Source organism: Pan paniscus, chromosome 10, assembly GCF_029289425.2.
Source record: "Pan paniscus chromosome 10, NHGRI_mPanPan1-v2.0_pri, whole genome shotgun sequence".
Lineage (NCBI taxonomy): Eukaryota > Metazoa > Chordata > Mammalia > Primates > Hominidae > Pan > Pan paniscus.
Window position 1 is genome coordinate 44705368 of NC_073259.2, and position 26460 is coordinate 44731827.

Consider the following 26460-nt stretch of genomic DNA (forward strand, 5'->3'; position numbering starts at 1 on the left):
TAGGGCTGTACCTCTTGTTACTGTTTTTGCTGGCTTTTAAGCAATGTGCACTGCTACTTGAGACTTGAGTGTGAGGAGGAAGCAGTTACAGGAGCCAAAGACAGAAAGGGCCCTTTTATTTTTGTTTCATCTGGTATAGAAAGCACCATCAGACAGTTGCTGTGACCTTTGGCCAAAGGACACACTCAGCCCACAGCTACCCCTCAGAGAAAGATTAGAGGAATAAAAGTCCCTACCTTACTCTCCTCCCTTCCTCGGAATCTCCTGCCAATGCTGCCCAATGGCCAAACTTAAGTAAGCCAGAGGGCATGGGAGGCACTGAGATGGTCTATATAGGTCAGGAGGGCACAAATGACAATTTTGCATTTATATTCTATGACATGAGGTCACCAAAAAGACAAAGCAATAATCTAACATCTTAATTTGTCTACTCACTAGCTGATACTGCCTTTTTAAACTTAAACCAACACCTCAAGTAGATTCAAAACCTTACTTTAATCAACTGGCACCTAAATATCTCTTAGTATTATACAGAAAGTAATTTTTAATTCCCATCAATACTTAGTGATTTTTAAACTCTTATTTTTTCATGAAAAGAAAGCTTAAGATTTACCTAATTCTATTGGTAAGAAATAAGGCAGGATTTCTTTTTTTTATTAATATTTAGCTGTGATACAAGAGCATGTATTCTACCAGAAACACATTTTTAAGGAAAAAGTGCTGCTAAATTTCTCTAATCCTGGGTGTTCAGGTAAAAAAAAAATTCTCAGGCAAGATTCATAAAGAATATGAGGATGCCTAGGCCAGATGCAGTGGCTCACACCTGTAATCCCAGCACTTTGGGAGGCTGAGGCGGGCGGATCACTTGAAGTCAGGAGTTCGAGATCAGCAAACATGGTGAAACCCCGTCTCTACTAAAATACAAAAATTAGCCAGGCATGGTGGCAGGCACCTGTAATTCCAGCTACTGGGGAGGCTGAAGCAGGAGAATTGCTTGAACCCGGGAGGCAGAGGTTGCAGTGAGCCGAGAATGAGCCACTGCACTCCAGCCTGGGTGACAGAGCAAGACTCTATCTCCAAAAAAAAAAAAAAAAAAAAAAATGAGGAAGCCTTGAGCTTGTTGAGCTTTCTTATTTATTTCACTCTATCAGGAACCATTTCAGAAGTTTTTTTGGAATTATTTCTTTCTTTTTTTTTTGGAGACGGAGTCTCGCTCTGTTGCCCAGGCGGGGAGTACAATGCTGTGATCTTGGCTCACTACAACCTCCGCTTCCCGGGTTCAAGCCATTCTTCTGCCTCAGCATTCCCAGTAGCTGGGATTACAGGCACACGCTACCACGCCTGGCTAATTTTTGTATTTTTAGTAGAGACAGGGTTTCACCATGTTGGTCAGGCTGGTTGGAATTATTTCAAATAGCACACATTCAGGTATATTTGAGAAAAAGTATGTTATTTACAGTACAAATGACATATTTGTAAATACTACAGGTTTTGTTATTATTGTTTTTGCTGGCTTCAAAAATTAGGTAAAAGTTGTTTTTAGGCACTGAGAATGACATAGAAATAGCTGAGCCTGATTATTCCATGTATTAAATCAACCTTGAACAGGTGTCTTGACAAGCTTTAAAACACAGTCTCATTCTGCTGTTAATTTATAATTTAACCTGAAGATCATACTGTACTAAGTGTTTTAGAATTAATTTGGTTTAAAGTTCTGATTATATTTATACCCAGGGTGCATATTTATTTATTAAAAAAAAAAACAGAAAACAACAAGTGTGGCAAGAATGTGGAAAAACTGGAATTCTGGGGCACTGCTAGTGGAAATGTAAAATGGTACAGCCCCAATAAAAACCACATGTTGGTTCCTTAAAAGATAAAACATAGAACTACCACATGATGCAGCAATTCTGCTTCTTGCTATACTCACAAAAGAAATGTCACCAAGGTCTCTAAGAGGTGTTTTGTACATCCATGTACTGCTGTAGGCGTTGGATACACTAGGATACAACAGTGAACAAGAAACGTTTCCTGCCCTCTTAGAGTTTTACTGTCTAGTGCAAGAGACTGATAAAAAAAGAATAATCATCTCAATATAACAACAATGCATTAATTTATCTAACTGTACAATACCAAATACATATGCTAGACCTCCACAATAACACTATTATGGAGTGAAAATTATTAAAAGCTCTACCACCTTGGGTGCTATCTAAAGAGGTATGGCAGAGCTAATATGAACACACAGTAAGGCTCTTAGAGGTACTGAAGTGAATTTGATACAATTATCCATGAGCAGATTATCTCCATCATGGAAAAGCCTGTGCCCAAATTCTAGGCTGCTCACCATAGAGACAAGTGTAGAGGGGGTGGAACCCAGGTATGGAGTAAGTCTAAGGATTCTCATGGGGGTTACTGAATTTGTATCTGAATTCGACAACCAAAACCTTACAGTTTTGGATTGCTTGTATCTTTCTTTTGTTAACATAATGGCAAATTATTCCCTCTGACAAGCAAGGAGAAAAATGGAATTATAATCCCTCCCAGAATATCCTCTCTTAATCTCATATTGATGAGAAAATCAGTCATGGTACTACTCCTTGCCCAAAGTCACACAGTAAATCCTACTGTATAATCAAAAAGGCAGTCCAGGTTTTATGCTTTACATTAGTGCTGTGTAACTCACCAAATATACTAGTTCTCAAGTTGCCATTATTTTAACAGTACCTTGATATATAGCCTTTCTTCTAAGGATCTCAGATTCTTGCTATAATCTACTGATATTCCTTACACATACATAAAGTAAGTTGAGTAATAACATTATTCACATCACACTGGCTGCAGCAGGGAGGCACCACCAGGCCAGCAGGGATACACACTCAGTGGAGCCTGAAAGTGGGTGGCAGGGGGAGCAGGAGCCCTACCCCTTCTGAGTTGGGGCAGGAACTCCCCAGGTGCCACTGCCAAAACTGTGGCTGTAGACTCAGGCCTCCCGCTCCATGAAGCAGGCAGGAGCCCCCCATCTCCCAGCTGTAGCTGCCCAAACCATAGCTGCACACTCAGGCATCCGTGTACTCTTGAGGCCACAGGAAGGCCTCCCTGCCCTCACAGGCTAGGAAGAGCCTGCTCCTGCTTGTCTGGCTTCTCCCTGTTGTCGGCACCTGCTCCAGTCTCAGCAAAGTTGGCTGAGCCAGGGTGCTATGAATGGCAGCAGGAGGCAGGCAGATTCTTGGGCAGAAGGGGGTGGGTCCCTGGTTAGGCCCCACTGTCAGGCCAGGGAGGGCATTCTGAAGGCTGGGGGCCAGGCTGCTAGTCCAGCATACTCGGGTAGTGACTTGTGGTGCCTTTTCCAGGCCCGCCCATGGCCACCCACGGTCCAACTGGCACGCACTTTCTCCCCTCTAAGGTCGACAAAAGCCCCAGGCTCAGCCAGAGCTGGGCAGGGGATGGAGAGAGGACGGGGACAACCTGCTGCAGAGAGGAGCCACCTTCTCTGCTGAGAGCTGCAGAGACAATGGGACGACCTGCTGGCAAACCATCCTCTACAGGGCCTCCTCTCTGCTGAGAGCTGAATACTCTGTAGGAGACGACCTGCCTACAGAGAGGAGGTACCCACTGCGGGTCTCTGCTGAGCTGTTGTAACACTCAATAAAGCTTCTCTTTCATCTTGTTCACCTTCCACTTCTTTGTATACATCATTCTTCCTGGATGCAGGACAAGAACTCAGGCAAAGGCATCACTGGCCACAGAGGTTTCTGGCCAGAAAAGTGACACTCCAAAGATCCGTAACAATTTCACCATGGCCAAAGAAAGACCAGAAGAGGTAAGATCCAGTTAAATACAGGTAAAGCCCAGAAGTCTAGATAACCTGACAAGTATGATTATTACTTGACATATTTTCTCTAATGGTATCAACTTTCTCCTAAAAAGTAAACTCAAGAGCAGAGCCTATGTAAGTGACAATGCTTACAGAAATGAACAATTAACCTGAAGTTCTCCTTCAGACTGAACACAGCCAATATTGGACCATAAAAGAAAGTGACCAATTGCTTGGAATTGCTTTGCCTCATGCCAACTTTGAGAATAATCCACATGTAAGTCACCAATAAAATTACAAGTGGAGTTCAGTTTCTTCATGTGCACTAATGGCAAATGTGGGGACTGGGGTTATATTGTACAAATATAAGTGCAAAGAAAAGGAAGTTATTGTCACAAGAATTAGTACTTCAGGCCTATTCAGAACTTCACAACTAAAGATTCCGGCTGGCTGCAGTGGCTCACACCTGTAATCCCAGCACTTTGGGAGGCCAAGATAGGAGTATCGCCTGAGGCCAGGAGCTTGAGACCTGCCTGGGCAACACAGCTAGACCCCAATTCTATAAAAAATTTAAAAAGTAGCTGGGCATGCTGGCATGCATGCATCTGTAGTCCTAACTAGTTGGCGGGCTGAGGCAAGAGGATTGCTTGAGCCCAGGAGTCTGAGGTTGCAGGGAGCTATGAGCATGCCACTGCACTCCAGCCTGGGCAACAGAGCAAGACCCTGTCTCAAAAATTAAAAAAAAAAAAAAAAAAAAGACAAAACCACAAAAACCAAAAACTAAAGATGCCACTAACTTTAATTTCCTGGGTGGTAAATCTTCATCTACCAACTTACCACTTATTGGAGGAAATACGACTGTTTTGGTAGGAAATAAAATATTTATGAAAAAGAGAATGTGTAAATAATAGGGTATCAAGTTTGGAAGGGGACCAAATCAGAGCACATCAGGGAAATTTAGAAAAATATGTCCAAATGCCATTTTGTAGGACTTCTAGTCTGCTTTAATTAATACTACTATAGTGTGCTATTGTAGCCTTTTGAAATGCTAACACTTTTATATATATTTAATTCTTCAAAACTTATTTAAGAGTAATGCCATCTTTGTTGCCAATGGTCAAACTATACATATCCTCTCCAGAGGTTGTAAGCATACCGACTGACGGTTCATCAATCAATCTTCTATCAGATGACTACTGCAACTCACAGGTTCAGAAAAAATCCACACTTGTCCAATTACCAGTCAATCTGCTTCAATGCAAGAAAACAGCCTTTCATATTCCTGTTATTTCAGCTTTCACTTGCCTATAATCTCAACAGCTGATGAAATTTTTTCCTTACTTTGCTCCTTTGAGTGCCATTTCAACTATATTCTGAAGGATGCTGTGCCTCTTCTTATGAGACAAAGCACTTAAATCAAGAAGTTTCCAAACTTCTAGAATGAGTTCTGAATTTTCCAGGTAGAGCTTGATGGAAACATCAGGGTTTTTATGGGAAGGAGGTAGACAAACAATTAAATCCTACCTTACTTTCCCTCATAGATTTCCTGAGTTTTCAGTAGGTGCAATAGAATAAGCTTTTAATTGTTAAATTCCAAGAATTTTTTTTTTTTTGAGAGGAGTTTCACTCTTGTTGCCCAGGCCGGAGTGTAATGGCGATCTTGGCTCACTGCAACCTCCGCCTCCCAGGTTCAAACGATTCTCCTGCCTCACCCTCCCAAGTAGCTGGGATTATAGGCATGTGCCACCATGGCTGGCTAATTTTGTATTTTTAGTAGAAACAAGGTTTCTCCATGTTGGTCAGGCTGGTTTCAAACTCCTGACCTCAGGCGATCCGCCCGCCTCGGCCTCCCAAAGTGCTGGGATTACAGGCGTGAGCCACCACGCCCAGCTAAGTTCCAAGAACTATTGAGGGTCTCATTGTTTAAAAGGTTTGTTCTGGTAATAATCCTGTCAATTCCTCCAAGTCAGTCCACCTTTCACAAACCTTCTTAGTGCAACAGGAAAAGTTCCCTTGTCCCCCTCACAGGGCATGCAGTGGGGGTGTGGCTCGCTTCTTCAGTGCCCTGCTGCTCAAACCTCTAGGGGAGCATACGGACAGGCAGTGTCTAGGGGTGAATGTTTACAGCTGAAGCCCCAGTGGGTGTGTGTTACAGGATGCTCTTTCGGTTTAGCAACCTACCATCCATAGGCTGCTTGTGTTGTGTCAATTAGACCCCTGTCTTCTCACAGGGACAGAGGCATTTCTGTATCCTGGGGTTTCTTGCCTTGTACCAGAAGAATCAGATTACACATGGGCTTGAAGAATGAGTGCAAGGTTTTATTGAGTGGAAGTAGCTCTCGGCAGATGGGGGAGCCAGAAGGGAGACGGTTTTTCCCTGGAGTCGGGCCACTAGGCGGCCCAGGCTCTCCTCCTACTGCCCCAGCCAAACTCCATGTCATTCTGCCGGTTGGTGACCTGCTGGCATGCTGGTGACTGTCGGTGCATTCCTTTCTACCTCCGGCCACCTGTGTGTTCCTCCCCTGACGTGCTCCTCTCCACGTCCAGCCACCTGTGTGTCTTCCTGCTGGGGTCTCTGGGTTTTTATAGGCACAGGATGGGGGCGTGGCAGGCCAGGGTGGTCTTGGGAAATGCAACATTTGGCCAGGAAAACAAAAATGCCTATCCTCACCTAGGTCTTAGGCCCGGGATGGAGCCCTAGCCAGGGACCACGCCCTTCCACCCTTCCATATCATTTAAAGGGACCACGGCCCTTCCCTTCCCAGCACTTCCCTTCCCGACTTCCCTATCATTAGTACTATACTCTAGAGAACAGCCAGGAGGCAATGATATTGACTTTAATGCCCCCTCTTCTGTCTCCAGGACATCTCTCATTAGTCTGGAATTTGTTTTCCTACATACGAAATGAAATGCAGTTTTTAAAAAAATTCCTTCCTATTCCTCTCCGTCTTTCAGATTCTTAAGAAGTCTACCAGGCTGGGCACAGTGGCTCACGCCTGTAATCCCAGCACTTTGGGAGGCCAAGTGGGGTGGATTGCCTGAGGTCAAGAGTTCGAGACTAGTCTAGCCAACATGGTGAAACCCTGTCTCTACTAAAAATATTTTAAAAACTAGCCAGGTGTGGTGACGTGCACCTGTAATCCCAGCTACTCGGAAGGCTGAGGCAGGGGAACTGCTTGAACCAGGGAGGCGGAGCTTGCAGTGAGCCGAGACCACGCCACTGTACTCCAGCCTGGGCTACAGAGCAAGACTCCATCTCAAAACAACAACAACAACAACAACAACAACAACAACAATTCTACCAGTATACCAGTAAAGAAATTCAATTGTAATTTTTTTGTAGCAACAAGAATACTCAAAGAAATTCAATTCTGTAAGTCAAAAAATTAAAGTATCTTTAATACTTCGTTATAATTCATACGACTTAAGCATATATCCCTAAATATTATGGTTCAGTTTTACCTTTATCTATAAAGGAATAACCCTGTATGCATTTTATTTTTGGCGTGCATTTGGATTTTTGCTTAACATCATATTGTAAGACTCATCTTATGTTCTTGCAAGTAAAGGCAGTTTACTCATTTTCATATGGTTTGGCTCTGCGTCCCCACCCAAATGTCATCTTGTAGCTCCCATAATTCCCATGTGTTGTGGGACAGACCCGGTGGGAGATGACTGAATCATGGGGGCGGGTCTTTCCTGTGCTGCTCTTGTGATAGTGAATAGGTCTCATGAGATCTGATGGTTTTAAAAAACGGGAGTTTCTCTGCCTGTTGCAAATAGAGATACACATTAAGATGTGACTTGCTCCTCCTTGCCTTCCGCCAAGATTGTGAGGCCTCCCCAGTCACGTGGAACTGTAAATCCAATAAACCTCTTTCTTTTGTAAATCGCCCAGTTTCGGATATGTCTTTATCAGCAGCAAAAAAACAGACTAATACAATCACTGAATAATATTTCATTGTATGATTATGCCATTATTTATTTATCTATTCTGCCAGTGATAGACAACCAGGTATTAAACTTCCAGTTAACTAAGATCAGTACAGAATAGCTAGTAAGAATCTGGACGGTGAGGAATGGGAAATGATTTCTTATTTTAAATCTGTGTTTCATTTCATACATAATAGCACTAATTCCAGTTTAGATCTGAGAGAAGTTGTTTGTTGTTATAAAAGACTTTGTTTTGGATATTCCTTTTAGAACTGTAAAAGAGTGAATGCTTTCCCTCTCCACCCATCTACCTTGCTTCAAAGTACAGAAATGAATAGGCCAATCCTAATTGCTTGCTTCTGTCTCCAACTAAACCATGACCTTTCTCATAACACTACGGCACTGCAAAATCTGTCACTCCTCACTCATTAACCTTCATGTCAATGAGAATTAAACCTGTCAGATTCTTTTTTCTTAAACTGACTTAGAAGTCAATAATCAACTTCAATTATAAATATTCCTGTCTCCAACTAATTGTTAAAATTATCACAAGGCAGCTTTAAGTGTTAAACTTGTGAAGATAAGAGACACTCTATGTAACACACTTGTTTAATTAAGCCTGTTCTGGCCAAATGAAATGTCCTCTTAAAAAAAGTTATGGTGATATATAACACAGGTACGATGCAAACACATAAAGGATTCTGGTCTGATAATTTATCACAAAGCAAATACCCAGTACTACTACCCAGGTGAATAAGTAAAACACTGCTAGTGCTTAGAAGTCTTCCTCACGCCCCCTCTCAATCCTCTCCCACTCACCAAAGGTAATCGCTCTCTGGACTTCCACTTCCTTTCTTTATCAGCAGCAGGAAAACGGACTAATACAATCACTGAATTCATACCACTTAAGCATACATCCCTAAATATTATGGTTTAGTTTTATCATTATCTATAAAAGGAATAACCCTGTATGCATTTTATTTTTGGTGTGCATTTGGATTTTTGCTCAACATCATGTTGTAAGACTCATGTTAGCTTCTTACAAGTAAAGGCAGTTTATTCGTTTTCATTGCTGAATAATATTTCACGGTATGATTATGCCATTATTTACTTATCCTGCTAGTGATGGGCAACTGGGTTGCTTCCAGTTTTGGGACAATACAAACAATGCTGTTTTCAATATTCTTGTACAAGTGTTACGGTGTACCTAGGAATGCACTTCTGTTGAATATATACAAAAATAGAACTAAATATGATATGTGTAGCTTCAACTTCAGTACATACTGTCAAACAGTTTTTCAAAGACGCTGTACCAATTTAGATTCTCACTAGCAGTGTTTGAGATTTTTGTGTGTGTGTATGTGTGTGTGAGACAGTCTTGCTCTGTTGCTCAGGCTGGAGTACAGTGGTGTGATCTCAGCTCACTGCAACCTCCACCTCTTGGGCTCAAGTGATTCTACTGTCTCAGCCTCCCGAGTAGCTGGGATTACAGGCATATGTTACCACGACCAGCTAATTTTTTAATTTTTAGTAGAGATGGGTTTTTTGCCATGATGGCTAGACTGGTTTCAAACTCCTGAACTCAGGTGATTTGCCTGTCTCGGCCTCCCAAAGTGCTGGGATTATAGGCATGAGCCACCATGCCCAGCCAAGTTTCTATTGTTCCCCATACACTCCATACACTCTTTGCTTTCATTATTCTGTTTTTTGTTGTTGTTGTTGTCTTTTTTTTTTTTTTTTTTGAGACAGGGTCTCACTCTGTTGCCCAGGCTGCGTGCAGTGACATAATCATGGCTCACTGCAGCCTCGACTACCCGGGCTCAAGCAATCCTCCAGCCTAAGCCTCCTGAGTAGCTGAGATTACAGTGGGATTACAGGCATGCGCCACCACGTCTGGCTAATTTTTTACTTTTTGTAGAGACGGGGTTTAGCCATGTTGCCCAGGCTGGTCTCAAACTCCAGAGCTCAAGGGATCCGACCACCTCAGCCTCCCAAAGTGCTGGGATTAAAGCCATGAGACACCACGCCTGGCCCTGTTATTCTTTTCAATTTTAGTGATTCTGGCATGAGATCAGTATTACAGTTATTTCATTAGGGTTTCAATTTGCATTTCACTTACTTCTAAAGAGACTGAATAATATAATAATATAATATAATATAATATTATATATATATATATATAAATATATAAAATAAGCCATTTGGATATTCTCTTTCCTGACATGCCTATTCTTGCCCAGTTTCTGGGAAGGGGAGTTGTCTTTTTCTTATTGATTTGTTGTGTTTCTCTATCTGTTAAATATAATTCCAAGTTTCTTCTCCCATTCTGTAACTTGCCTTTTCATTCTCTTAATTGTGCCTTTTAATGAACAGATGTTCTTAATTCTATATGTAATAATGTACTGACATCAATTCTTTTCAATTTTGGTTAGTACATTTTATGTTTTATTTTTAAAGTCTTTCCTTAAGATAGTGGGAGAAAGTTGCTTCAAAATAAACCCATCGGTGGTGGGTGGAAAGACAGACAAAAAAAAATAGCCATATGTAGCTAATTATTGAACCTGAGTTACAGGTATATAGGAGTTCCTCATACTCTTCTATTTTTATAATTTTAAACTTTTCAATAATAAATTTTTGTTTTGGGGGGCGCTTTTGAGACAGAGTCTTGCTCTGTCACCCAGGCTGAAGTGCACTGGCGCAACCTTGGCTCACTATAGACTCAACCTCCTGGGCTTATGTGATCCTCCCACCTCAGCCTCCCAAGAAGCAGGGACTAAAGACACGCCCCACCATGCCCTGGGTAATTTTTTAAATTTTTTTGTAGAGACGGGGTCTCACTGTGTTGCCCAGGCTGGTTTCAAACTCCTGGGCTCAAATGACTCTCCCAAAGTACTGGGAATCCAGGTATGAGCCACTGAACCCAGCTTAATCTCACTTAAATATGTGTTACCTAGAGTAGTCAAATTCACAAAGACAGTAGGTAGAATGGTGGTTGCCAACAACTGGGAGGGAATGGTAAGTTACTGTTTAATGGGTATAGAGTTTCAGTTTTACAATATGAAAAGAGTTCTGGACATGAATGACAGTAATGGTTGTACAACAATGGGAGTGTACTAATGCCACTGAGCTATACACTTAAAAATGGTTAAAATACAAATTTTGGCCAGGCACAGTGGCTCGCACCTGTAATCCAAGCACTTTGGGAGGCCAAGCCAGGAAGATCACTTGAAACCTAAAACTTGATACCTGCTTAGGCAACACAGTGAGATCCTGTCTCTATAGAACAGTTTTTAAAAAAATTAGCGAGGTGCTTTCCTGTGGTCTCAGCTACTCAAGAGGCTAAGGCAGGATGATCGCTTGAGCTCAAATGTTTGAGGCTGCAGTGAGCTGACTGTGCCACTGCACTTCAGCCTGGTTGATGGAGCAAGGCTCTGTCTCAAAAGATAATAATAAAAAATAAATAAAAAGGGAACAATGGGTCTAACAGGTGAGAACTACTGAGTTACAGGAATTATAAATGGTCTCAAGTTGAAAAAGGCTAAACAGACCACCATAACAGCAGCTGGCATTAATGAGTGCTTCATTCTGCTAGACACTGTGAAGGAGCTCTACATGAATCATCTCAGTTAATCCTCTTGATATCCCTACATACAAGTCTTCTGCAATCTTGCCATTTTACAGGAAAGGAAGAGGAGACCTAGAGCAGTAAACAGATTTCCTAGCTTGCTAGGACAGCCTAACTAGCTAGTGACAGAGATGGAATTTAAAAATTGAGTTTGTTTGGTTCTAACAGTCAGTGTTTTATACTATTACTCATGTTCACATTGCCTTTCTTATTTACCTTCAAAGTTTTTAAAAAAGAGGATGTCACACAATTGTTCTTTATTCCCTTGAAGCTACAAAGGAAGTACGAGCTTAAATTAAGGCAGAAACAAATATGCTGAATATAAGTTTAAAGTTTTGATGGGTAAGCAACAAAACACTGGAACAAGGCTAACAGGCTAATGATGATATTTCACAAGTCTCTTCTGATTGCTCCTCAAGAAGATCATACACAACTAACTGTACTAGGTGGTTGGGACACACTCAAAAAAAGGTAACTGAAGGAGATGATCTTATGGCATGATTATCACTAGGCAGAATTTAAGAAGTCTTGCTAACAGATAAGAACCAGAAGGTACATGAGAAGCAAATGCAGTTGATTTACCAGCTGGTGAACTGCTCCTAAGTTATATTTTTCTTTCTTTGATCTCTATTATTGTTTTAATTTGTACCAAAACCACAAATATAATTTACAATTTAGTTTGGAATTTAACTTTTAGAGAAAATAATAGACTTAAAATGGTATATAAATAATGTAAATACTTCAGGTGGAAGTGAACAAAAGGCTCAAAACATTTCTAGCACTATCAATAAAACCAGTCTATTTCACATAGAAAAAAATTACTCCTAAAAATGAGAAATGGGGTCAGGAGTGGTGGCTCATGCCTGTAATTCCAGCACTTTGGGAGGCCGAGGCAGGAGGATCTCCTGAGTTCAGGAGTTCAAGACCAGCCTGGCCAACATGATGAAAACCCGTCTCTACTAAAAATACAAAAATTAGCTGGGCGTGGTGGTGGACGTCTGTAATCCCAGCTACTAGGGAGGCTGAGACAGGAGAATCACTTGAACCTGGGAGGTGGAGGTTGCAGTGAGCCAAGACTGTGCCATTACACCACTCCAGCCTGGGCAACAAAAGCAAAACTCCATCTCAAAAAAAAAAAAGGAGAAACAACTTGGTAGCCAGAATAAAATCTTGTCTTTGAGTTGTCAAAAAAGTACAGTTCAACCTTTTTGAATGAGATGAATGAAAAATCAAACATTTTTCAGGGAGAGAGTGTTGAGTTGCATGTTTTTTCCTTCTTTTTTTTTTTTGAGACAGAATCTCACTCTGTTGCACAAGCTGAAGTGCAGTGGCGTGACCTTGGCTCACTATAACGTCTGCCTCCTGGGTTCAAGCAATTCTCCTGCCTCAGTCTCCCAAGCAGCTGGGATTACAGGCGTGCAGCACCACGCTCAGCTAATTTGTATTTTACCAGAGATGGGGTTTCACCATGTTGGCCAGGCTGGTCTTGAACTCCTGACCTCAAGTGATCCGCCCGCCTCAGCCTCCTAAAGTGCTGGAATTACAGATGTGAGCCACTGTGCCTGGCCCATATTTCTCAGCTGTGAAAAGTTTTATTTTACTTTGTTTTTTCTTTCTTTTTTTTTTTTTAGAGACAGGGTCTTGCTCTGTCACCCAGCCCATAGTGCAGTGACAGGATCACAGCTCACCGTGGCCTCAAACTCCCAGGCTTGAGTGATTCTCCTGCCTCAACCTCCCAAATATCTGGGACTACAGGCACACACCACCATGCCTGGTTAATTTTTTTTTTTTTTTTTTGAGACAAGAGTCTCACTCTGTTGCCCAGGATGGAATGCAGTGGCGCAATTTCGGCTCACTGCAACCTCCGCCTCCTGGGTTCAAGTGATTCTCCTGCCTCAGCCTCTCAAGGAGCTGGGATTATAGGCGCCTGCCACCACGCCCACCTAATTTTTGTAATTTTTGGTAGAGACAGGGTTTCACTATGTTGGCCAGGCTGGTCTCGAAGTCCTGACCTCAAGTGATCTGCCTGCCTCGGCCTTCCAAAGTGCTGGGATGGCAGGCGTGAACCACTGTGCCTGGCCATTAATTTATTTTATTTTTTTGTAGAGATGGGGTCTCACTGTGTTACTCAGGCTAGTCTCAAACTCCTGATCTCAAGTGATACATACTCCTGCCTCAGCCTCCCAGAGGTGCTGAGATTACAGGTGTAAGCCACTGTACCCAGCCTTATTTTACTTTGTAAAGATTTTTATTAAGTACTCCTTTATGTAAATCAAATGGTTACAGAACTTATAAAAGAAGAAAGAAGTGGACTTATGGTTACTTTCAAACACATCTATTAAAAACAATTATACCACATTACCACAGTTCTCAAAAGTTCTATAGCTCAGCAAAATTACGTAGCAAGAAAAAAAATTCTAGGCCCAGTGTGGTGGTTCACACCTGTAATCCCAGCACGTTGGGAGGTTGAGGCAGGTGGATCATGTGAGCCAAGGAGTTCGAGGCCAGCCTGGGTAACATGGTGAAACCACATCTCTACAAAAAATACAAAAATTAGCCAGGCATGATGACACGTATCTGTAGTCCCAGCTACTTGAGGGGGTGAGATGGGAGAATGGCCTGAGCCCCAGAGGCAGAGGTTGCAGTGTGCACAGATCACACCACTGCACAACAGCCTTGGTGACGGAGGGAGACTCTGTCTCAAAAAAACAAAAACAAAAAAAAACACAAAAGGCCGGGCACGGTGGTTCACACCTGTAATCCCAGCACTTTGGGAGGTCGAGGCAGGCAGATAGCCTGAGGTCAGGAGTTTGAGACCAGCCTGGCCAACATGGTGAAACCCCGTCTCTACTAAAAATACAAAAATTAGCTGGGCATGGTGGTGGGCACCTGTAATCCCAGCTACTCAGGAGGCTGAGGCAGGAGAACTGCTTGAACCTGGGAGGTGGAGGTTGCAGTGAGCCAAGATCGTGCCACTGCACTCCAGCCTGGGCAACGGAGCAAGACTCCATTTCAAAAAAAAAGAAAAAGAAAAACAAGAAAGAAAATAAAAGAGTGAAAGAAAAAGAAGAGAGAAAAAGAAGAGAAGGAAAAGGAGAAGAGAGGAGAGAAAAGAACAGAGAAAAAGAAAAGAAAGGAAAAGAAGAAAAGAAGGTCAGGCGCGGTGGCTCATGCCTGTAATCCCAGAACTTTGGGAGGCCAAGGCGGGCGGATCACGAGGTCAGGAGATCGAGACCATCCTGGCTAACACAGTGAAACCCCGTCTCTACTAAAAATACAAAAAATTAGCCGGGCGTGGTGGCGGGTGCCTGTAGTCCCAGCTACTCGGGAGGCTCAGGCAGGAGACCCAGCTACTCAGGAGGCTGAGGCAGGAGAATGGCATAGACCCAGGAGGCAGAGCTAGCAGTGAGCCAAGATCGCGCCACTGCACTGCACTCTAGCCTGGGCGACAGAGCAAGACTCCGTCTCAAAAAAAAAGAAAAAAAGAGTCTAGTGTACCATCCCCAGAGAGAGAGATGCAAAAAGATGTTTTAAATGTTCAAGATGATTCTGATATATAGTCAGATACATGAGAAAAATATCGTCTGACAAAATCAGGACTCCCAAAATATAAAAAAAGTTATAATGGCTTGATCTCATCCTTCCCTAATCTCTAGAGTCTGTCTTCAGAGGAAATTAGGAACAATGTAAAGTGCATTAGCAATCTGTGGGAATCACAAACAAGCCCACTTCCAACCTTGAATTACTCCCCAAGTCTGCTTTCTTCTAACCAGTGCTAGACTCAGAGATCAGTCAGGAAAATATAAAGAGTTATACATATCTGGGACAGGCGCAGTGGCTCACGCCTATAATCCCAGCACTTTGGGAGGCCGAGGTGGGCGGATCACGAGGTCAGGATATCGAGACCATCCTGGCTAACACGGTGAAACCCCGTCTCTACCAAAAATACAAAAAAAAAAAAAAAAAAAATTAGCCAGGCATGGTGGTGTGGGCCTGTAGTCCCAGCTATCGGGAGGTTGAGGCAGGGGAAATCTCCTGAACCTGGGAGGCAGAGGCTGCAGTCAGCCGAGATTGTGCTGCTGCACTCCAGCCTGGATGACAGTGAGACTCCATCAAAAAAAAAAAAAAACAAAGAACAAATTATTTAACAATAAACTTAACAAAAATGCAAGAGTTGTACATTTAAATCTGTAAACCATTGCTGAGAGAAATTAAGATCTAAATAAATGCAGAGATTAGTAGTAAGTTCATGGACTGAAAGCCTCCATATTGTTAAGATGATAATTCTACACGAACTGGCCTACTGATACAGTGCACTCTCTATCAGATTCCAAGCAGATATTCTTGTAAGAACTGACAATCTGATTCTAAATTTTGTATGTAAATGTAAAGAAACCAAAATAGCCCAAAAAATTCTGTGGGGAAAATCATTGGAGGATGTATCTTCCTTACTTATTAAACTATATTTACTATAAAGCCATACTAATCAATACATAAAGACAGACATATACATCAATGTAACAGAACAGAGTCCAGAAATAAATCTTCACATGGTCTACTGATTTTCAACAAAGGTGTCAGGGCAATTCAATGGAGGAAAGGATAGCCTCGTCAACAAAACGTGCTGTAACAACTGGATATCCATATGCAAAAAAGTAAACTTAGACTCTTATACCTCATATAAAAAGTAACTCAGCCAGGCGGGGTGGCTCACGCCTGTAATCCCAGCACTTTGGGAGGCTGAGGCATGAGGCAGGTGGATCACGAGGTCAGGAGTTTAAGATCAGCCTGGCCAAGATGGTGAAACCCTGTCTCTACTAAAAATACAAAAATTAGCCAGGCGTGGTGGTGGGCGCCTGTAATCCCAGCTACTCAGGAGGCTGAAGCAGAAAACTGCTTGAACCTGGGAGGCGGAGGTTGTAGTGAGCTGAGATTGCTCCACTGCACTCCAGCCTGGGTGACAGAGAGAGACTCCGTTTCAAAAAAACCCAAAAACCCAAAAAAACTAACTCAAACAGGATCACAGACTTTAAAATATATGAGATAAAACTATAAAACTTCTGGGAAAAAGTCTTTCTGACTTTGAGTTAGGCAGAGAATTCTCAGACACGATACCAAAACCCAATCCGTGATAGAAAAAAAAAAAAAGATAAATTGGGCTTCATCAAAATTTAAAACTTCTACTTTTTAAAAGACACCATTAAGAATTTTTTTTTGAGACGGAGTCTCACACTGTCACCCAGGCTGGAGTGCAATGGCGTGATCCTGGCTCACTGCAACCTCCGCCTCCCGGGTTCAAGTGATTCTCCTGCCTCAGCCTCCCAAGTAGCTGGGATTACACGCACCCGCCAACACACCCAGCTAATTTTTGTATTTTTAGTAGTGACAGGGTTTCGCCAGGTTGGCCAGGCTGGTCTTGAACTCCTGACCTCAGGTGATCCACCTGCCTTGGCCTCCCAAAGTGCTGGGATTACAGCTGTGAGCCACCGCGCCCGGCCCATTAAGAAAAGTAGAAGACAAGCCATGGAATGGGAGAATATACTTACAAATCATGTACCTGATAAAGAACTTGTATTCAGAATATACAAAGAACTCTTAGAATTCGATAATAAGACTCCAAAATTTTTAAATGGATCAAGAATTTGAACAGACATTTCACCAAAAAAAATATAAATGGCTAATAATCACATGAAAAGATAGTCAACATCATTAGTCATTAGGGAAGTACAAATCAAAACCACAATGAGATACCATTACACATCTATTAAGATAGCTATAATAATAAAAAAAAAGACTGACCATACCGAGTGTTGGTGAGGATATGGAAAATATGAAATCCTGATACACTGCTGGTGGGATTGTAAAACTGTGTATCGCCACCTTGGAAAACAGTCTGGAAGTTTCTTACAAAGTTAAAGAAGTCCACTCCTAAGTACCTCCACAAGAGAAATGCAAACACATGTCCACATAAAGACTTGTAAGCAAATGTACATAATTGACAATCATTCATAACAGCACAAACTACAATCCAAAATGAATAGCAACTGGTAAATGGATAAATGTGTCATAACAAGACTACTTAGTAGTAAAAAGGAGCAAACTACTGACACATTCAACAATATGGAGGAACCTTAAAAACATTACACTAAGTGAAAAGAAGCCAGACATAATATCTATATTGTACTAATACGTGTATATGAAATTTCTAGAAAACGCAAAAATAAAGTGACAAAAGATCAATGTTTGCCTGTGGCTGGGGTAGGGAGCAGGAATTGATCACAAACAAGAGAATATTGGGGGATAAGGAAAAGAGGGTTTTGTTTCTGTTTTTTTAAGAGACATGGTCCCACTCTGTCACCCAGGCTAGAGTGTAGTGATCATAGCTCACTGTAGCCTCAAATTCCTGGGCTCAAGTAATCCTCCCACCTCAGCCTCCCAAATAGCTGGGACTGTAACAGGCATGTGTCAGTATAATTGGCTAATTTTTTTATTTTTTGTAGAAACAGAGTCCTTTTTTTTTTTTTTTTTTTTTGAGATGGAGTTTTGCTCTTGTTGCCCAGGCTGGAATGCAATGGCACGATCTCGGCTCATCGCAACCTCCACCTCCCGGGTTCAAGCAATTCTCCTGCCTCAGCCTCCTGATTAGCTGGGATTACAGGCATGCACCACCACACCCAGCTAATTTTTTTTTTTTTTTTTTTTTAAGCAGAGACGGGGTTTCTCCATGTTGGTTAGGCTAGTCTCGAACTCCCAACCTCAGGTGATCTGCCCACCTTGGCCTCCCAAAGTGCTGGGATTACAGGCGTGAGCCACCACACCTGGCTAAGACAGAGTCTTACTATGTTGTCCAGGCTGATCTTGAACTCCTGGCTTCAAGCCATTCTCCTGCCTCAGCCTCCCTAAGTGCTGAGATTATAGGCTTTAGCTACCACACCCAGTCAGAAAGTGTTTTAAAACAAGATTTTGGTGATGGTGCACAACTCCATAAATTTACTAAAAATAATCAAATTATACACTTGGGCAAATTTTAAGGTATTTAAATTATACCTCAATAAAACTGTGTTTAAAAGGGCTTAGATGTTGCCACACTGTCAAATCACTATCAAAGAGTTCCTAAACACTCTTCATTTCTATATACTTCTCCAGTTCACAGACAGGAATAGGGTCTACAGCCCACACTCTAAGAAGCACAGCTCTGACTTCTGCTAGATATTGGCTAATAGGCTTGGAGTAATCAATAGTTTTAACTGAAACTGACTTAATTTAATTTAAGCTGTTCACAAGTTTAACTCCACTAAGTATTTCATTAAATAAGGAATTTGCAAGTATTACTGACAAAAGGAAAATATGAAAACATGGTCTATTGCTGAATAAAAACATAACTCATTACAAAATGAGAGCCTGTAAATGAAATACCACTAAGAACAATGACTACCATAGACCCTTCTTTTTAATGTAGTATAACCAAGTTGATAAAGTCAGTGTATTTACAGATTAGACTACTAAAACCCAAAGCAATGACACTTTAAACGTATAAATGAATAAATGAAATGTTGTAATATTTTATATGTCATGGGACCAAATATCAGACGTGCAAATGAATTACATGCATAGATTTGTTTCAGAGAAAGTCCCAACAACACATAAGCTTTACTTTGTTTCCAACTAAGTGTAAATCTAGGCTAAGTTCAACCAAAACTGGTAAGCACTTAGTGTCTATGTTGTAGTCTATTTTTTTTTTTTTTTTTTTTTGAGACAGAGTCTCTCTCTGTTGCCCAGGCTGGAGTGCAGTGGCATGATCTCTGCTCACTGCAAGCTCCGCCTCCTGGGTTCACACCATTCTCCTGCCTCAGCCTCCTGAGTAGCTGGGACTACAGGCACCCGCCACCATGCCCAGCTAATTTTTTTTTTTTTGTATTTTTAGTAGAGACGGGGTTTCACTGTGTTAGCCAGCATGGTCTCAATCTCCTGACCTTGTGATCCACCCACCTCGGCCTCCCAAAGTGCTGGGATTATAGGCATGAGCCACCAGACCCGGCCTATGTTGTAGTCTAAAATTTAAATTCTTTTATAGTAATATTTAAATTCATTTTATAGTAATTAGAAAAAAGAAACTGATGGGGACAGGAGGCAGAGAAATTCTACGCAGAAAAGGGTGGGTCACCGGTTAAAACGCCACCCTCAAGCCAAAATGCCTGAAACCTCAGCCCAATGTGAGAACTTATATCCCTGTTTTCCTGTTTGTTGCCTTTTCCTAAACCACCCATGGCCCCACCCTGCCCCATTCTGTGCCTATAAAGACCCCAGACTCAGCTGGCAGAGAGGAGAACTAGCTGGACGTCAGGATGTCGGAGAGAAGTGGGTTGACTTTAGAGGGACAGCTTGATGGTGTAACTTTGGAGAAAAAACTAGCTGGAGACAGCTGGACTTCAGGGAAAGATTATCTACCCGCACCCCACCAACCCCTTTTCAGCTCCCCTTCCTGCTAAAAGCCACTTTCATCAGCAATAAAATCTCCCGCATTTACCATCCTTCAATTCATTCGTGTGACCTCATTTTTCCTGGACACCAGACAAGAGCTCAGGAGCCATGAGTGCAGATACAAAAGGCTGTCACACTGGCCCTTTGCCCTTGCTGGCAGAGGGCAGCCACCCCACACAGGGGGGAAAAGGGCCCACTGAGCTGTTAACACTTCAGCCGTCCACAGATGGCAGAGCTAAAAGAGCACTGTAACATGCCCTCTGGAGCTTCGGGGGTCACAGGCACCCCACAGCCTGGATGCTGCCACGGGGCCCACACAGAGTTCACCCCTGCTGGCACTGAAGCAGCCAGCCGGTTCCAGCACTCATGCCCTCCAGTTCCTTCCTTGTTCACTCGCGCTCTCCTTCCTGTGAGGAGTTGAGAGAGGCAGGCTGAGTAAAGGAGAGACTCCTGCAAAGCGGCCAGGGAAATATCCTGCTTCACAATGATACTTTTTTTCTACAGCTCTGGCAAAACACAGACATGAAATAAAGACTCTCTAGTTTTAAAAAGGTCAAAGTAATTTGCTGAAGTTAACTTTTTTTTAGGAAAAATTAAATGCTCAACTTTTCCAGAACCCTATTTTTACTATAGTATTTCTCATTTGCAGGGTGAAAACAGATGCTCAATGTTTCAAGCATAACTGGGAAAAAACAAACTGAATTATAACAACTAAGAAAAAACAAACTTGGGTTATTAAAAAAAACTTTGCCATTGGTAAATTTCATTCCATAGAACAGTTCAGCTTTAGTAATCTAAGCATTCCTTAGAGCTCAGATTCTTCCTATAGATTTACTACACAATGAAGCTACAACTACAAATTTGGTTTATTTACTTTCTTATGAGGTTTTTGAGTTACCAAGTCAAAATTAGGTTTAAAAGAATTTTCTTCATATTTAACATGTGAGACCTGGATCTATGAAGCTTTGCTTTGAATTAAAGAACATTAACTTTGAACTGGAAATTAAATTGAATGAGGGGAAAACACCAAGATATCTATGATCATTCTTTTAATCAATATATTCCAATTATGTACAATAGTTCTAGTGCTGTTGTTCACTTTGTCCCTTGAAATTTTTGCAGCTATTCTACAAAAGTAGAAAAAGGTTTTACAAAGTCTTTGTTGTCCTTCCCTCCATTATAACTACCCTTCTATTTCCTGACTCTTTGCACCTTGTATTTCACTTTAGATAAGAAGCTAGAAGAACATTCCCGGAAGGAAAGCTAAAGAAGGAAACAAAACCCAGAAACATTTACTCTTGCTCCACTGCCTTTCTCTAGAAATATGCCAACTCAAACAACATAGAATATCCTGCAGCAAGCTAGCCCTCTTAACACATCTCCCTATGTTCAGTATTCAAAAATGCATCTTCAAGATTGTTAAGCATATTACAATCTGATAAGTTTGTGTGAGTAGAAAAGCTATTGTTATATGAATTAATTCCCAGACTAGTCATACACAAAGCGATAATCTAATATCCATAAATACTTGTAAAACCATTCAAAACACATTAGAAGGACAGTTTTTAAATATACAGCTATAAATGGGGATCATTATAACTATGCTTTTAACAATTTATGCCCACATGTAATCTTACCCTTCTGGTTCTGTTTCCTGGACATTGTCGTTTCTTCGATCTCAAAAAATATACAAGAAAAGTATCCTTTTGCCTTGTCTGGGTTTTGAGTATAGGTGTCTCTGATTTAAAAGTGGGCAACGGAAGTGTGCAGTTGGAAGCAAAAAATACGAAATCCTGCTGTTCGAAATTCTGCTCGCTAGCTGTTAATCTCCTTTCCTTTTCTTGTATCAACTTCTTGTCAGGAAGTATCATTGCAGACATTCATGTCTCCTTTTCCAGGGAGATTCTGGAGGGAAAAACACAAACACACATATACTATTACAGTAATGACTATCTGTACAAAATTTCTGAGATATCCACAAGGTTTCTTTTGTATTTCTGTATACAAAACTAGTTTTTAAGTACTATAGAAACAATGTGGCTGCTGAAAAGCAGAATTTTTCTTAAGAAAAGTTAATCTTAGAATCAGATTATCCTCTTAGTTTAGAAAGTATGTTCTCTTAGTCTTATTTTTTGTATCCATCTGAAATATCCCCATCTCTACTTTGCAAACTAAAATGTTACACCTCTTACCACTCCCTAAGATCTTTCTTTTTTTTTGAGATGAAGTCTTGCTCTGTCACCAGGCTAGAGTGCAGTGGCATGATCTTGGCTCCTCACTGCAACCTCTGCCTCCCGGATTCAAGTGATTCTCCTGCCTCAGCCTCCCGAGTAGCTGGGACTACAGGCGTGCACCACCACGCCCAGCTAATTTTTGTATTTTTAGTAGAGATGGGGTTTCACCATGTTGACCAGGATAGTCTCTATCTCTTTACCTCGTGATCCACCTGCTTTGGCCTCCCAAAGTGCTGGGATTACAGGCATGAGCCATTTGATCTTCCCATCCAAATCAAGGGTCTATTCTCTTCCTCTAGAATTTCTTTGTTTGTTTGTTTGTTTTTTTGAGGCGGAGTTTTGCTCTTGTTGCCCAGGCTGAAGTGCAATGGTGTAATCTCAGCTCACTGCAAACTCCACCTCCCAGGTTCAAGTGATTCTCCTGCCTCGGCCTCCCAAGTAGCTGGGATTACAGGCGCCTGCCACCACACCTGACTAATTTTTTGTTTTTGTTTTTTTCAGTAGAGACAGGGTTTCACCATATTGGCCAGGCTAGTCTCTTGACCAGGCTGGTCTCGAACTCCTGACCTCGTGATCCGCCTGCCTCGGCCTCCCAAAGTGCTGGGATTACAGGTGTGAGCCTAGAATTTCTTATATCTAACCTCTCCTCAGGTTTCCCAGCTCAAATATAGCTATAAAAAATATGGGGGGGGGGGACGTGAAATGAGAAACACACTCACCATACAAACCCAAAGAATGGACTTAGAGGCACGAAGAACAGCAAACGTGAGACTTTTTAATAACGGTCTAGCCAGGTGCAGTGGCTCACGCCTGTAATCCCAGCACTTTGGAAGGCCAAGGCAGACAGATCACCTGAGGTTGGGAGTTCAAGACCAGCCGGACCAACATGGAGAAACCCCGTCTCTACCAAAAATACAAAATTAGCTGGGCATAGTGGTGCATGCCTGTAATCTCAGCTACTCAGGAGGCTGAGGCAGGAGAATCACTTGAATCCAGGAGGTGGAGGTTGCCGTGAGCCAAGATCGCACCATTGCACTCCAGCCTGGGCAACAAGAGTGAAACTCCATCTCAAAAAATAAATAAATAATAAAATAAATAATAATAATAATAATAATGGTCTTGCAAGATCAGGTGTCTGGTGGGCAGGCACACCGGGACAGTCACAACAGGTAATTTATCTTCTAGCACACAAGTCCCTCCACCAGTTCCTCACTGGTTGAGTACTATGGGGTTACAATCTTCCTGGACATTGCCGAAGTTTTATTATCCCCCTTATAAGGTTATACCCCATCTCCTTCTCTGCTTAAATTTTGATTTCCCAATTACGAAACTTTCTTCCCTTTTATGGGCTGACCCCTCCTCTACATTCTATTCGCTTATTGTGACCTAGGTGCATGAGCTGTGCAGTTTGCTACATTTGCAGGCCAGCTGCCAGTACTTAGATTTATCATGCCTTGAAAACAAACCATTTAAAATGTTTTATCACATGAAAGGAGGGAAGTGCAAAGGAATTTTAACATGGAAAACTGAAACATCAAAATGAGATTAGTCCATATTGCAGGAAGCTCCTTTAAATTACAAAGATACAAATGCTGTTTTTCTATATTACTAAACATTTTAAAGATACATGCCCAAGATTTCTGGGTAAAGAAAGCATAAGTTCCTGCCAGCAGAGATGTGCTAACAATTAAAAAAAAAAAAAAGAGATGGAATTTGCAACCTCCACCTCCCAGGTTCAACATTTCTTCTGCCTCAGGCTCCCGTGTAGCTGGAATTGTAGGCATGCACCACCATGCCCAGCTAATTTTTGTATTTTCAGTAGAGACAGGGGTTCACCATGTTGGCCAGGCTGGTCTTGAACTCCTGACCTCAAGTAATCTGCCTGCCTTGGCCTCCCAAAGTGCTGAGATTACAGGCGTGAGCCACTGCTCCCGGCCAATATTTTTTTTTTCTTTTCCTTTTTCTGGAGACAGAGTCATGCTCTTGTTGCCTAGACTGGAGTGCAATGGCACGATCTTGGCTCGCTGCAACCTTTGCCTCCTGGGTTCAAACGATTAACCTGTCTCAGCCTCCCAACGAGCTGGGACTACAGGCACCTGCCACCACACCCGACTAATTTTTGTATTTTTAGTAGAGACAGGGTTTCACCATGTTGGCCAGGCTGGTCCTGAACTCCTGACCTCCAGTGATCAGTCTGCCTCAGCCTCCTAAAGTGTGGGTTACAGGCATGAGCCACCATGCCTGGCTGAAAAATAATTTTTTTAAGCATTATAAGGATTATAGAACTCTTATACCTGGGCACCTGACTGGAAAAACATTTACAAAATGCAATGCAAGAAGGAAAGGAGAGTACACTTATATTAAATAATTTCCAATTTGAAAAGAGGAGACTGAGGAGTCAAGTAGGTAATTCTGCGAAAGTTTTAAAAAATATTCCATCAAGATTAAGAACCTCTACAAACCACAGTGGGACCTCAGGAAAAGCAGGGTGAGTATTTGAAACTTACCATCTTCCAGAACACTGAGCCAAGCTGTGAGAACCAGCCAAAGGCTATGGAAATATACAGAATATACCCCTGGATAGGGCACACTTAATAAGATTTTAGAAAAAAGAACAGAACTCAGATCTGCCAAAAACAACTGAACCCTTCAGTGGCAGGCTTCTCAACAGCACATGTCCTCAGGTTAAAGAAAAGAGGATGAGGCCGGGCATGGTGGCTCACACCTGTAATCCCAGCACTTTGGGAGGCTGAAGCAGGTGGATTACCTGAGGTCAGGAGTTCTAGACCAGTCTGACCGGCATGGTGAAACCCCATCTCTACTAAAAATACAGAATTAGCTGGGCATGGTGGTGCATGCCTGTAATCCCAGCTACTCGGGAGGCTGAGGAAGGAGAATTGCTTGAACCTGGGAGGCGGAGGTTGCAGTGAGCCGAGATCACGCCACTGCATTCCAGCCTGGGCAACAAGAGCAAAACTCTGTGTCAAAAAAAAAAAAGAGGATGAAAGCAACAATCAACAACTAACCATAGTGGATGAGCAGGGGTGGGTCAGATAGGTCCCAAAGAAGTTTAGAAACATATCAAGGTTATTTCATCTATACTCTGTAGCTACAAACAGAGCTATCCACATATAACATGAAGAAGATAAATAAAAATGACATAGCAGCTATCAAACCTACTATAAAAAAAGAGAAATACAATGAGAGAAGAAATTTCCATGCAACAGATGAAGAACCCAACCTGGAAAACAATATAAACCCTCAAACCAAAAGCAGATTCCTCCTTGAATATTTATTTGAATATTTCAAATAAGAATTTGAATTCAAGTTGAATTCAAAAAAAGCTATAAAATAAATGATAAAAATAGAAGGAAAGTAAATCAGATTGCAAAGTTAAAGAAAAACTGGAAAAAAATTAAGAAGTTAGAAATAGCAAGAAACAGAATAGACACAGATGAAAATAGAATGAATGGAATGAAGCAAACCTTTCAGAAGAAAAAACAGAGAAAACAATTATAATAGAAGATAACATTAGGGAACAAAAAATGATCCAATCTAAGAATAACTGGAATCAATACAAGGACTTAAAAATTATAGGACTCAATACAGGGAACAGAAAGATCATTTGCAGACAATAAACAGGAAATTTCCCTTTAAATAAAGACCTGAATCTGTTCATTCCCCACCACCTCCAATCCATCAGAAGAATCCCATGTGTTCTACCTTTAAAATACATCCAGAGCTGGACCACTTCTCACCACATCCACTGCTACTACCCTTGTCTAAATCACGAGAATCTCTCATCCTGAGTCTTCTACTCTGCCACTCTCGCTGCTATTTCACTATGGCCGCTATTAAAATTATAAGACAGATTATGTCCCACTTCTGCTGCTGAAAGCCCTCTGGCAGCTCCCCATTTCATTCAAAATAAAAGCCAGTCCTTACAGTGGCCTAAGTAGTCTTGTCTGTTCTGATGTCCTTCCTTTACCTTTACTCCACTGGAGCCACACTGGCCTCTTTACCATCCCTTTTACACTCTAGATATGCTCTCATCTTAGAGCTCTGAAGGTGTTCCCTCTGCCAGGAATGTTATTTCCCACAGTTATCTACATGGAATACTTCCTCAATCTCCTTCAGGTCTTTTTTCAAATGTTATCTTCTCTGTGGTTATTCACAAGAAACCTACTGAACCTGTGGTAAGAACAGTGGCAGTCTATGGCTGCTCCCATCACATACCCCCAGGTGACTGGGAAAGGTAGTTCTACCAAGGCAGGGAAAGCCATGAAAACCAGCAGCTTCACTGACAGAGGGGGCTGACTTGTGAAGCAAAGCACAGAAAAACCCCATACCCACAGGCAGGCAGTAACAGT

General features: G+C 41.8%; 1 protein-coding gene across 3 annotated transcripts in view; it reads right to left on the reverse strand.

Annotated features, from left to right (window-relative positions):
* The window catches only part of SPATS2 (spermatogenesis associated serine rich 2), a 161065-nt gene that overhangs the window by 48169 nt on the left and 86436 nt on the right, over positions 1-26460 (reverse strand). For all 3 annotated transcript variants that reach the window (XM_034935923.3, XM_034935924.3, XM_055095685.2), the window contains one exon: positions 21494-21761. In XM_034935923.3, coding sequence (XP_034791814.2) covers positions 21494-21518 — 25 coding nt within the window. In that variant the 5' untranslated portion in view covers positions 21519-21761. The remainder of the gene's footprint in view (positions 1-21493; positions 21762-26460) is intronic.